The sequence below is a fragment of the Phacochoerus africanus genome, chromosome 9 (genome assembly GCF_016906955.1).
Source record: "Phacochoerus africanus isolate WHEZ1 chromosome 9, ROS_Pafr_v1, whole genome shotgun sequence".
Lineage (NCBI taxonomy): Eukaryota > Metazoa > Chordata > Mammalia > Artiodactyla > Suidae > Phacochoerus > Phacochoerus africanus.
This window is the reverse complement of record NC_062552.1, coordinates 116,599,564-116,613,182: the sequence shown is the minus strand read 5'-3', so window position 1 is coordinate 116,613,182 and position 13,619 is coordinate 116,599,564. Positions and strand designations below refer to the sequence as shown.

The 13,619-nt window shown below is 50.7% G+C and overlaps 1 protein-coding gene across 1 annotated transcript in view; it reads right to left on the bottom strand.

Annotated features, from left to right (window-relative positions):
* The window catches only part of SLC24A4 (solute carrier family 24 member 4), a 171,480-nt gene that overhangs the window by 23,459 nt on the left and 134,402 nt on the right, over nt 1-13,619 (bottom strand). Inside the window, exon 12 of the mRNA XM_047796192.1 lies at nt 10,666-10,861. Within this exon, the coding sequence (XP_047652148.1) occupies nt 10,666-10,861 (196 nt within the window). The remainder of the gene's footprint in view (nt 1-10,665; nt 10,862-13,619) is intronic.

The following is a 13,619-nucleotide window of genomic DNA, read 5'->3' as shown; positions in this document are numbered from 1 at the left end:
CATGCGTAAGTTCCTGGGCCAGGGATCAAACCTGTAGCACAGCAGTGACAACGCCCTAAGCCACCAGGGAATTCCTAGTGTTTTCTTTTTTGACTGACTTCAGTGAGTGATAAGTAGTATCTCACTGTGTTTTGGTTTGCCTTCCCCCAATGATTAATAGTGTTGAGTATCTTTCATTGACTTTTTGGCTACTTGTAAATCTCTTGAGATGTCTATTCAAATCTTTTGCCCATTTAAAAGACTGAGTTGTGGAGTTCCCACTGTGGTGCAGCAGAAATGAATCCGACGAGGAACCATGAGGTTGTAGGTACGATCCCTGGCCTCACTCAGCGGGTCAAGGATCCAGCATTGCCGTGAGCTGTGGTGTAGGTCGCAGACGTGGCTCAGATCCAGCATTGCTGTGGCTGTGGCATAGGCTGGCGGCTACAACTCCAATTAGACCCCTAGCCTGGGAACCTCCACATGCCACACACATGTACAGCCCTAAAAAGACCAAAAAAAAAAAAAAATTGAGTTGTTTTCACTGCTGAGTTCTAGGAATTCTGTATATATTCTAGACACTAGGTCCTTGGTCAGAAATATAATTTACAAATGTTTTCTCCTATTCCATGAATTTTTTTTCACTTTCTTCATAGTGCCCTATAAATCAGAATTTTTTAATTTCAATAAAGTATATTTAAATTTTTTTGTCTCCTTATGCTTTTGTTATATTTAAGAAACCACGGTCTAATCCAAGGTCCATGTACACTTATATTTAGTTCTAAAAGGTTCATTTTTTTTTTTGTTTTCTTTTTAGGGCCACACCTGCAGCATATGAAGGTTCCCAGACTAGGGATTGAATCAGAGCTGTAGCTGCCGTCTTACACCACAGTCACAGCAATGCCAGATCCTAACCATGTCTGTACCTACACCACAGCTCACGGCAACACCAGATCCTTAACCCACTGAGTGAGGCCAGGGATCGAACCTACATCCTCACGATGCTAGCTAGTCAGATTTGTTTCTGCTGAGCCATGATGGGAACTCCTAAGAGGTTCATTTTTAAGTTACTACTTTTAAGGCTGTTTCATATTTTCGTATATTGTGTGAATTAGGGGTACAACTTTTTTGGGGGGAGGCATACCCGCAGTATGTGGAAGTTCCCAGGCCAGGGATCAAACCTGAGCCACAGCAGTGACCTGGGCTGCTGCAGTGACAATGCTGGATCTTCATCTGCTGCGCCACAAGAGATCTCCGGGGTAAACTTTCAAAAAAGTGTGGCTACCTTGCTTTCCTAGCATCATTTTTGAAATGACTATTCTTTCTGCCACTGAATTGTCTTGACACCCTTACCAAGAATTATTGACCTTAAATGTATGGGTATACTTTGGGATACTCAATTCTATTCCATGGATCTATATTTCTACCCTATACTAGTACCAGGCAGGCTTGATTACTCTACCTTTGTAATAAGGTTTGAAGTGTGAGGGGTTCTTCAACTTTGTTCAAGATTGTTTTGCCTATTCTGGGTCCCCCACATTGCCATGATCAATTTTAGGACCAGCTTGTCAATTTTTGCCAAAAAAAAAAAAAAAAACAACAAAAAACCCTTTACCTTGGTTTTTGATAAAGATTGTATGGAATCTGTAGATCAATTTGAGGACTACTGTCCTCTTAAAATTTTTAAGTTTTTCCAACCCATGAACTTGGGATGTCTGTTTATTTAGATCTTTAATTTCTTTCACTAAAACCTTGTAATTTTCAGTGTACAAGTCTTATTCTACCTTTGTTACATTTATCCCTAAGTAGCTTATTCTTTTTGATGGTATTGTAAATAAAACTATCTTCTTAATTCCATTTTCAGAACGTTAATGTATAGAAATGCAACTGAACTTTGTATACTGACCTTGTATCCTGCCAGCTTATTAATTCGAAGAGTTTGTGTGTGGATTCCTTCGGATTTTCTACATACAAGCTCACGTTATCCATGAATACACTTTTCCTTCTTCCTTTCTAGATTGGATGCCTTTTATTTTTTCTTGCCTCTTTAGCCTGGCTAGAACTTCTTTTTGTGTGTGTGGAGATGATCATGTGGCTTTGGTCCTTAATTCTAGTAATACAGCGGGGTAATTGTTTTTCATATGTCAAACTAGCCTTGCATTCCAGAGACAAATCTCACTTGGTCAACTGTTTATAAAGAGGAAAACCAAGTCCCATGAAGGTGAATGAACTCACAGAAAAGTAGTGGCAGAGCCACACACAGACCCTGTTTCCTCAGCCAGTAGCCTCTGAGCTGGTCCTCGTGGGGAGGAAGGGGGATGTGGGTGAAAAACGGAGCCTTGTCAAGGCTGGACTAAGGAACAGCCTCCTCACCATTATCCAACATTTGCATTGTGCCTCACGTCTTGGAGGTGGTTTTCACAAATGCTTTTTTTTTTTTTTTTTTTTGGTGGTCTTTTTAGGGCTGCATCCACGGCACATGGAAGTTTCTGGGCTACGGGTTGAATCAGAGCTGTAGCTGCCGGCCTACACCACAGCCACGCCAGACCTGAGCTGCACCTATGACCTATACTGCAGCTCACAGCAACGCCAGATCCTTAACCCACTGAGCAGGGCCAGGGATTGAACCCGCATCCTCATGGATACCAGTCAGGTTCATTACCACTGAGCCACCATGGAAACTACAACACTATTTCTCATATCAACTTGGGGGGATAGATATTCTTCTTATTTCACAGGTAAAGAAGCCAAGGTTTGGTGAAATTCAGTAACTTAAACATCACAAAGTGAGAGGTAGTGCCAGGACTTGCATGCAGGGCTTTAGAATCTAAGTCCTGGGCCCTCTGTACTGTATTGTTCACCTGCCCTCAGTCCTGTGACTTTAAAGCCTATGGAAGTCCTTTTACCACCCAGTGCGGGACGAAGGTGTCAACGGTCTTATGAGAGCCTTATACTTTTAGCTCATGGCTGTGACCTAAACAGAAACATCCTCTTGAGAAGAGTGACCATTAAAGCTTTCTGGTTCCTGGGGAGTGGATGAACTTTAGAACTCATTTTTACTTTTAATATACATTTTTTTGTCTTTTTTTTTTTTTTTTTGCCATTTCTTGGGCCGTTCCCATGGCATATGGAGGGTCCCAGGCTAGGGGTCCAGTCAGAGCTGTAGCCACCAGTCTACGCCAGAGCCACAGCAATGCGGGATCTGAGCCGCATCTGCAACCTACACCACAGCTCACAGCAATGCCGGATCGTCAACCCACTGAACAAGGGCAGGGATTGAACCCGCAACCTCATGGTTCTTAGTTGGATTCATTAACCACTGCAACATGACGGGAACTCCTTAATATACTTTTTATACTTTAAACTTAGACTTAGCATTAAATGGACTGCTTTGTAAGGGGCACAGAAGCTTCATGATTAATGGTAGCTATAACCCCAGGTTCAAATCCCAGCTCTAGCATGCTACCTCTGTGACCTTGGAAAAGTATTTAGCTTCGATGAATCTCAGTTTTCAAACGGGCAAAATGGGAATATCAACACTCCCTACCTCAGCGTGCTAGACCACTGAGACTCAACTGAGCCAACACATGAGACTCGTTTAGAACAATGCCTGGTGCAGAGTAAGCACTACATATTAGCTATTGCTGATATTAATGGCTAATTAACTTCCACTTACTAAGTACCTACTACTGTCAAGCACTGGGTTGGGTGATTTTTTGAACACTAAAACAGGCTCAGAAAGGTACACCATCTAGCTCAAGGTCACACAGCTAGGAAGTGGCAGACTCAGGAGGCCAACACCAAAGCCCCTTAGTATCACTGACTGCTCGAGGGCAGGTTTTGATCTTAGGACACTAGAGGGGCGAGGAGGGAGCCTATGGGAAGCAGACGAGATCAGGGCTGTAATCAAACTGAGCTGCCCTGCTGAGGTTTGGATGTAAGAGAAAACACTAGGCTTCAGCAAGGTCAGGGGCGAGCCCTGCTGAGGGTGAACACGGAGCTGTGGGCAGAGGGGCCAAAGGCCCTGTGAGCAGCCTGGCAGCCCAGTGCGGAGGCCTGGAGAGACTCTGGGGCTTAGGGAGCCCTTCCCCAGGGAGGCGGTCTTGGCTTGGTCTCCTCCCTGCACCAGCACGGTCAGGACACACGGTTCAGCCTCTGGGACCCTGTTCACACTTCCCCAAGCAGCAGCTTCCCTCCCAGGGAAATGGGACAGACCCGCTGCCTAGCATCTTCTCAGAGGAGCCGGGTCCAGAGTCTCCTCAGCGGGCGCAGATCCCGGGACCAGCTCTGCATACGCGACCACAGCCCCCACCACGTCCAGCGCCAGGACGGGATAGAAGGGGGTCCCAGAGCTGGAAGGCAGGCATCGGGGGTTAGGGCATCAACTCCCTTATTCGAAAGATGAGCCCAAGTTATGGCCCGCTTTGCACACCACCTGAGCAATCTCAAGGCCTGTGGCCAAAGAGAGCTGTTCGTGCTCTGTCACTCTCGACTGTGTGGCAGCGGGTGGACCCTCAACCTCTCTGAGCCACCCTGTCCTCATCTATGAGGTGGTGTTTGCTGTCTTCCCCCACCCACCCCTGTGGGGAGACTAAAGAAAAGCAACAAGTACAGAGCTCCGAGCTCGTTGTTCTGCCTCCGAAGGCCACACTTGAACCTGGAGGTCCTGGGAGCCCAAAACAGAAGCCACTGGCTCCGGAAATACCAGTGGAATCAGTACCCCCACCCCAATGCCCCTCGCTGCTGGGCACGCTTGCCTTAAACACTCAGCAACATTCAGGGCAGGGCTGTGCGTTCCCGGTGCTTACAAACCACGCAGACCTGGCAGCTGGCCGTCTCCCCTCCCTTCCTTCCTGCAGGTCCCGGGGGGCGGGCACCCCCGCTGCATTCCAGCTTGGCAGGGGGCCCTCTTCGCCAATGTCAATATTGGGACCAAGCCGAGGACAGCATTTAGGGGTCAGGCAGATCTAGGGGAGCAGCCCTGTCTGTGGCCCCTACTCACCTGGGTGCAGCTTCCTGAACCCCCGTTTCCTTACCAGGGACCCCACCAGTCCCCCCCTCCCCCTGCCGGGCTGCACACAGACTCTAAGCACAGCGTGGGGCCTGGGCTCCATGAAGGATGTGCCTGCTGAGCTATAGGTCGGGGCCCTGCCTCCTCCTCTGTCGCTATGAACCTGGAAGACACACAAGTTCCTGAGCAGGTCTGCTCTGGTCCAAGTCATCAGTTAAGATGGATTGTATTGCTTTTCTCCAAGTTTCGCTGCTGCTCCCGTGGTCATGCCCCTGCTGAGTGGGCCCTCGGCAGCCTCCATGCCTTAGCCCTGGGCTGCCCAGACCGGAAACTCTGATCTCCGCTTAGTAGCTGGGTGACTGTGAGCAAGTCGGTTAACCTCTCTGTGCGTCCCTTTCCTCCTCCGTAAGATGGAGGTGATCATCGGCCCTACCCCAGGTGGCACTGAGGATACAGGAGGGAATACACGTAAGCTCTTACAACAGGGCTGGTGTGGCACACAGAAGCCCCATAAGAGCCCTGTAAGAATTCCCTATTTTTTACTAAAAAATTTTCTTTCTTTTTACCCCTGCACCTATGGCATATAAAAATTCCCAGGCTAGGGGTTGAATCGGAGCTGCAGTTGCTGGTCTATACCGCAGCCACAGCAATGCGGGATCCAAACCACACCTGTGACCTACATGGCAGCTTGTGGCAATGTCGGATCCTTAACCCACTGAGCAAGGCCAGGGATCGGACCTGTGTCTTGACACTATGTTGGGTTCTTAACCCACCGAGCCACAACAGAAACTCCAAGAATTCCCTATTTTTCCCTCTATGCCTGACATGCAAGTTCCCTGTAGATACGGCTGCTGTAATATAGGCAAACATGAGTGTCAGTCTCCCAGAACACAAGCTGTGATTTTCCTAGCCTTTTGGGGGCAGGAGACAGGAGTTCAGCTGGAAGGCCAGGGTGTGGCCCATGGTGCTGGTGGCCCTCCCAGACGACGTCAGCCACCGACGGCCCATATAGAGGGCTTTCCCCAGCCCGGCTGCGGCTCTGGGTCCCCGGCTGGCCTGCAGATCACAGTCTCCACGAGAGGAAGAGCTCCCTCTTCTCCTCTTCCCTCCAACCAACAGCCAGCCCAGGAGGCCCAAGTACCAGCCTCTGTGGCCTGCAGTGGGAAGGGCACAGCCTCATTTGTTGCTGATGTAAATCCAGCACTGGAGCAAGCGGGCACCAGAGCCAGGCTGTGGCGGGGTGCCCCAGGCTCTGATGCACAAGCCCAGTGATATTTCATGGGGGTAATGAGCAGAGCAGGGGCCTTGGGCTGGCTTTTGCCACACCCCACCTCCCCACCCCTATCAGCTGTGCCATTAAGAGCAGGAGATGACATGTACCCTGCAAGCCTGAAAGCTGTCCTATTCCCACCTGGATCCCCAAAGCCCACGAGAGTCTGGTACCCAAATGTTTCACCAACTAACAGAATCATCTTGCCTGCAAATCGCCTGAAGCCCAGTGCCTGGCACAGAGCAGGCACTTAGTAAATACCAGTGCCTTCTCCCCAGCCCTGGGGATGACGAGGGCGCCTAGGTCTCTGAAGATTCTGGACCTTTCTAGAACAGTGCTTACAGTCCAAGCAGGGGAGGGCACCAGAAGCTGGGTGCAACCGAAGCCATGTGATTAAAGCTGACTGTGACCCGAATGAATGCTTACCGAGCACCCCGGTGTCAATACCTGGAGGCCACAGAGGTGGTGACTATCTATCTATCTTACTGCTCTCAGAGACCCCGGATGCCATCGTCCCGCTCTGTGGACGGGGAACAGAGGTTTAGGAGGGAAAGCTGCTTGCCCAGGACCACGGCACTGGCGAGTCGTAGGACAGAGATTCAAACCCGGGGTTTCCAGACTCCAGCGCCTGCCCCCCAGGCTGCCCCTGACCACGCAGAAGCACTGCGGGCCAGACGGCCTGGTTCATTCCTTGATACCTGTGGCCAATCTGGTTCTGAGTTGACCGGAGGGATGGCTTCTCCCCTTCCCCAGTGCCCCGGCTCCTATCCCTTCCCTGGCCCTGTGATTCCTTCCTGGGGTCCAGCTGAGAAGAACACTAGCTCCATCCACTCCTAAAGCCCCTCAGGGCTGCTCCGCAGAGCCAGGCCATCGCAAAGCCACAATCAGAGAGGACTTGAAAAGATAAGAGCACTGAGTGGGTGGACCGTGGACTGGCTCAATGTCCTTGAACCTCTGCCTACACCGGCCTTGACTTGTGCACACCTAACCCGGCGGCAGCCCCACCGTTCCGTTCCCACCCCCGCGCCTCTTTTGTGTGGCGGTGGGGGAGGGTAGAAGGGGGAAGGACGTAACTTGCGGTTTCCCAGGGCCACACCTGGACACACTGCTGCAGGGCCAAAGGGAGCTTGCGCCAGGGACACAGGAAGCCCTGGCCCCGTTCCCAAGGGCGAGGAGAGGCGAACACTGGGCGGAAGCCCCCAACACTTGGCTCTGCTGCGGGCCAGCCCAGGGGAATGTTCCAGAGCCTCTGGCTTGAAGAGGAATGTGCAACTGACTCCAGCAGGAAGTCCCGGCCCACCAGGAAGGGCTGAGTTCCCTGGGGAGGCGCTCATGGGCGCAGAGAACCTGAGCGCCCTCTGTCCCAGCCCTTGCAGGAGAGCAGCATTCTAAGCCCACCACCCTGGGAAGTGACCCGCCCAGAGTCCCCACGGGCAGCTCAAGCTGATTTCCCACCAGCCGCGTCTCTGAGGAGTGTCAGATCCTGGTATGAGGATAACAGGAGGGATGGCCGGTCCTGAGGTCCGACCCACGCAGTCCTCAGACTCAGGGTTTCCAGGAAATGGAAAGATGAGCTTCCTGGACACGTGGCTGCCTCACTTTACAGGAGAGCAGCTGCCAAAAGGGCATGTCCCTCCCCCGTTTCCTGAAGAGCCCTGGATGATAAGCAGCACCAGGACCAGGATTCGGATGAAGTGGCAGCGGGGACCCCATCAGGCCCCACGACTGCAAAATGGGGATTCCATCCACCTTCTGGGGCTGGAACAGACCTCACCCAATGGTAGCTCCTTCTCACTCTGACCCAGCAAGGCAGGTTGTTTCCTGGACTGTGGCTGCATCTCCCTCCCCATGGCCCTACCCCAGCCCCAGCATCTGGCCTCCAAGCCCCGAGGAACTGAAACTCCATTGGTGACTCAGACCTGGATAGGGCTGTGCAGGGCAGCCAGGGGCCTGTGCCTGGACCTCTCAGGACACAGAGGTAAGAAACTCTGGGCGGGGCAAGCCCATCTTGGTCCATCAGCCCTGGAGCAGGCTCTCCTCTGGCTGTGCACCCTGACCTCCCAGGATTCGGCCCCGCAGAAAAGAAAGTCATGTCTAAATGGGTGATCTGATAGTTTCTGGGATCCGGGGAAGGCCACCCCTTCCTCCCTCAGTGTCCCAGCCCCAGAGGCCAAGCTCCCACCCAAAGACAGTTCCCTCTTAAGTCCACCAGACAAGCTGGCTGAGCAGGACCTTGGCTCCCACAGAGTGTTCTGGCAGGTGGGCTGGGATGCCAGGGTTGTGTGAGAGGCCAACAGAGACAAAGACCCTCCATTGCCAGCCAGCCTTCTGGTCAGCAGAGGGGGCCCTGGGGAGGCCCAAACCCCTGGGCTGGGCTCCTCTGCGACCTCGGTGGGGGTGTGAATTTCATTTTCTGGGTCTTCCCTTAGCATTGAAGGAGGCTGGGAGGTGCTGACCAGGAGCCGCAATTCCTAATTCGGAGGAAGCCCCAGGAATCACATACAGGAGGTTCGGGAATGCTGATTCCCAGGCTCTGCTCCCGTCTGTGGCATGTCTGGGTTTTGGAAGCAGGTCCTAAGTTTGGGGAAGAGCCCAAGGCAGCTGTGCATCCAGAAACGAATCCAGAAACTCTGAGGAGGCCTGCGATTGCAAACAGAACCTATATTTGCCAGACAGAGGACGGTGACCGAGGAGCCCACTCTGGGAAGGCCCACGGCCACCTACGTGGGAAGCAGGAGTGCTCCCATAAACACGGGGACGGGGGCACTGGGGCTGCCCCTCCCTCGTCCTTCGCAAATCAGGCGTTGTCTGTGAGCCTGATGCTAAACCCAGAATTCTTTTCAGAAAAACATCAAGTTCTGGACTTGAAAAGTTTGGAATCCTCTCCTGCCTCTCGGGATAGCAGGACACCAAGGAAAAAAACCTCGAGAAAAAAACAAAGAGTTCTGGCTGTCATTTCCCATCGTGGATGGCAGAGGAGTTTGGTTAAAGTTGAACACAGACTGGGTGTGTCTAGGCTCCTCTCACACATGAACTCCTGGGTTCACTCATTTGATGGACATCTACTAAGCACCTACTATGAGTCAGGCTTGGGCCCTGGGGATACAGCAATGAATGAAAAATATCCCTGCCCGTGCGGAGCTGACATTATAGCTGGGGAGACACACACGATTAAAAAAATATAAAATATTTAAAGTAGAGTGGTCAGGGAAGGCCACACTGAAAAGGTGTTTTTTTTGGGGGGGGGGGGGCATAACCGAATCCGAGCTGCAGCTGTGTCCGATGCCACAGGTACGGGAACTCCAGATCTTTAACCTGCTGTGCCAGGCCAGGAATCAAACCTCTGCTGTCCAGAGTTAACTCTGGATACTTAACCCACGGCGCCACAGCAGGAACCCCATGAAGGTGACATTTAAGCAGAGACCTGAACAAGGTGAGGAAGTGAGCCATACAGATAACTGGGGAGACGGCATTCCAGCAAATGGCACATACAAAGGTCCTGGGGCAGGAACATACCTGCTATGTTCTGGGAAGGACAGTGAGGAAGCCACTGTGGCTGGAGCAGAGGGCAGGAGGGGGAAGAACAGAGGTGAGATTAGCAAGGAACCAAAAGTCAGAAGACACTGGGCCTTGAAGGTGAGACTCCAAGGAGATCGGAAGTCACTGAGGGCTCAGGGAAGAGTCACAGCCTGACCTGACTTACTTATAGGTAGGAGATGTCATCAAATACATAAGGTGTAACTATGTATTAGAATATCCTGTCCCTGCACATATGCAACACATGGGGAAAATGGCCTGCCCACGATGAAAAGGTTGCTGAGTCTGAGTGTGTCCATAACTCACAATGAACGTGGTTCCTTTTCTTTTCTTTCTTTTTTTTTTTTTTTTTTTTTTTTTAGGGCCACACCCTTGGCATATGGAGGTTCCCAGGCTAGGGATCCAATCAGAGCTGTAGCCAACAGCCTACGCCAGAGCCACAGCAACACCAGATCCAAGCCGCGTCTTCGACCTATACCACAGCTCATGGCAATGCTGGATCCTTAACCCACTGAGCAAGGCCAGGGATTGAACCTGCATCCTCATGGATGCTAGTCAGACTAGCATCCAGACTCGTTTTCACTGAGCCACAAGAGGAACTCCGTGGTTCCTTTCCCAACTACATGAGAAAGCCCTGTTGCCCTGGGCATTTGAGTGCAGTCACTAGGGGTTGTCCCCAGCGGGCTGGCTGGCACACAGGCTCCCCCACACTGGGAAGTGTCCCATCCCACTGCACCTCTAACCCACAGTTCAGCACTTGGGGACGTTCACTGAGTGACTTCATGTCCACCACGATCATGATCATGGAGTTTGGTCCCCCGGAGCCCCCAGCAGCGTAGCCCGAGAGCCCCGCTCCCCCAGAACTCACCGGGTACGGAGAAGGGGGACAGGAAGGCGGCCTCCACCGGCTCTGGCTCCGGGGGCGGGGGCGGCTGCTGCTCCTGCTCCCGCTGCAGCTCTTCGGGGTTCTCCACGGGAACGTTCCCATTCTCTATGCTCTCGTGTCTCCCGTTTTGAAGCGGTTTGCTGCTCACACCGTTGGCCGAGTTGATCAGCCTCTGCCTCTGTGTGGACAGGAGGCAAGGCAGACACCGAGGTGTGAGATGACATGCTGCCCTGTTGCTTTGCTCCGTGCATGCAGGCAGCCCTGAAAGTTGGTGAACAGAGCCTCGGGAGATGGGCTTGCCTGAGAAATGGCCCAAGGACCGTGGGTTCCCGCTAAGTTTGCTCATTTCCCCTTGGACTAATACTGGCAGGGGCACTGGTCAGAGCCCCGGGCCTCCTCCTCTTAACGCCAACCTGACTGCCCAGCCTGTGACACTAGATGACAGTGATCATTCCGACTTCCCCGTGGATGGTCGTAAACCACATGAGGACGGTCTCGGAAGAGGCTCTGCATCGTCTTTCACACATTTTAAAAAATGTTATCATGTGACAAGTGCACTTACAGTCCATGAACAATAGCTCAACGATGGTTCACATCTTGATGTGAACACTGCCAGCCCCTCTGAAGATTCCCTTAGGGTTCCCTCGCTCTGTAAGTAACCAAGGTAACCCTTATTCTGAAGGGTTAATATTTTATAAATATTAATTTTATAAATATTAATTCGTTTTTTTTTTTTCTGAACTTGAGCTTCATATAAATGGATTGAAAGAACATGTATGATTTTATGTCCAGCTTCTCTCACTCACCCAAATATCTATGAGGTTCATCTCTGTTGTTGCTATTTTTCAGGGCTATATAGTATTCCACCATATGAATAACCCACAATGTATCCTTTGCCTGTAGATGGGCATCTGGGTTATTTCCCCTTTTTGGTACTATGAGGAATGCTGTGAACATTTGTGTGCATGTCTTTTTGTGGACATAGGCACACACTCCTCTTAGGTGTTTCCCTTGGCGTGGGATTGCTAGGTCGTAAGGTGAGGGCATGATGAACCATTTTACACGTGTACCAGAAACGGATCATAATTTTAGTGGCATCCCATCCTTGTTAACGCTTGATATTGTCAATCTTTAAACTTCAGCCATTCTGGTGGATGTGTGGTGACATCTAATTGCGGTTTTAACTTGCATTTCCCCAACAACTAATGATACTGAACATCTGATTGGGTTACTGGCCATCTGGAAGGCTTATACTGGCCAAGATTTTTTTGTCACGTCTAATGAGTGTGTGAACCCGCCTGTCCCCTCCCCTGCCCCATCTCCTGGTAGCTACAGACTAAGTCTGCCTCCTTTCCACCCGAGCAGAGGGTGACTTTCCTGGCCAAGTCTGTGGGTTTCTACTAAACCAGGGAAAAGCAGAGGCCACTTTTCAAGAAATCAACAGGTTCCCCTGTTCCTGAGAACCTGTTTGCTTCTGCATAGCCTATCATTATGTGGTCCTTCTTAAAAATATTTCTAGGTCGGCTTTAGGCCCTGTGGATAATGATCGTCACGCAGTGGACACACACATATCCTTCAAGTTCAGCAGGTGATCAAGAGTCAGTAAACATGTCCCCAAGGCAATCTCCACAGCTGTGTGCCTAACACTTATTCTTGTGGTTACTGGAAGCAAATAGAGGGTGAGGGGGCTGGGTGGTGGGCTGGGAGGGAGTTATTATTACTTGAAATGAAAGCATGTTATTTTTCTAAAAGAAAGGAATAGACTGTTACCCGGCTTCCTGTTGGTTTTAGGCAGGGACTGCTAAATCATGAAGTCTAGGGTTGAGTGGAAATTTCAACCTTTTTTCCCTACAAGTGTGTCCACAATACACAGCTACCAAAAAGAACAAAATCATCTATATCTGAGACCCAGGCCAAGACCTGAGGCATGATAATTTGCTACCCAAACAGGGTTAAATGAAACGTCATCCTTATAGTAAAACAAATCAAAACCCCCAAACCCCCAAATAGCCATGCAAGGACTGAATTGTAAGGAGGTGGGCGTGACTGAGTAGGAACATGAATGGGAGCGAGTCACAACTCTAGCTTAATGGGAACCAACAAAGAATTATATTTGAAAAAATATCTATGGTGACCTGAGGTTGTATTAAAAGAGGTACAGATTACAACACAAAGGAGGTGACAGGTCCCCATGCTGAGAGAAACAACAGTTAAGTTTTCTATAGGAGAGTAAGCAGACGGCAAGGACTAGAACTCTGTCCAATTAGGGAGAGTGGGGAATTCCAAGGATGTTTAGATTCAAAAAGAAATTGAGGAGGGGGCAACTGCTGCCTGATGTCTGAGGGGACGACACATGGAAGAGGCAACAAATAACAAGCAATGCAAGGGGAGTTTCCTGGTGGTCTAGTGGTTAGGACTCTGTGCTTTTACCACTGTGGCCCAGGTTCAATCTCTGGTCTGGGAACTGAGATCCCACATCAAGTTGCTATACACCGTGGCCAAACAAACCAAAAACAAAACAAGACCAAGCAGGGACTGGATATTATAGAAGGAATAACGATATCTTATTTATCTTTAAGGGGGCAGGGGAGGTGGGCTAGACTGACTCCTAAGAATCTATGCAGCTCTCATAATGCAGTCAGGACCCTGATTTTGGCTGGAATTGCTGTTCTTATTAGTCACGTGGCTTGGGGAAAATTACTCTAACTCTCTGATAAATTGACAATATCATCAGAGGATTAATGCTGTAACACAAGTAAAACATCCAGCCCCCTGCACTGGCACACAGCAGGAGCTCAGAAAATCAGAGCTAATTGTGGCAGCTCAAAATGACCAGCATCCAGGTGTGAGAAGAGGAAGAGTGAGTTATGGGGATGAAGGAGCCAGGGGACCAGGTGGGATGGGCACTCAAGAGGAAGGGGAAACCCAGGGTGAAA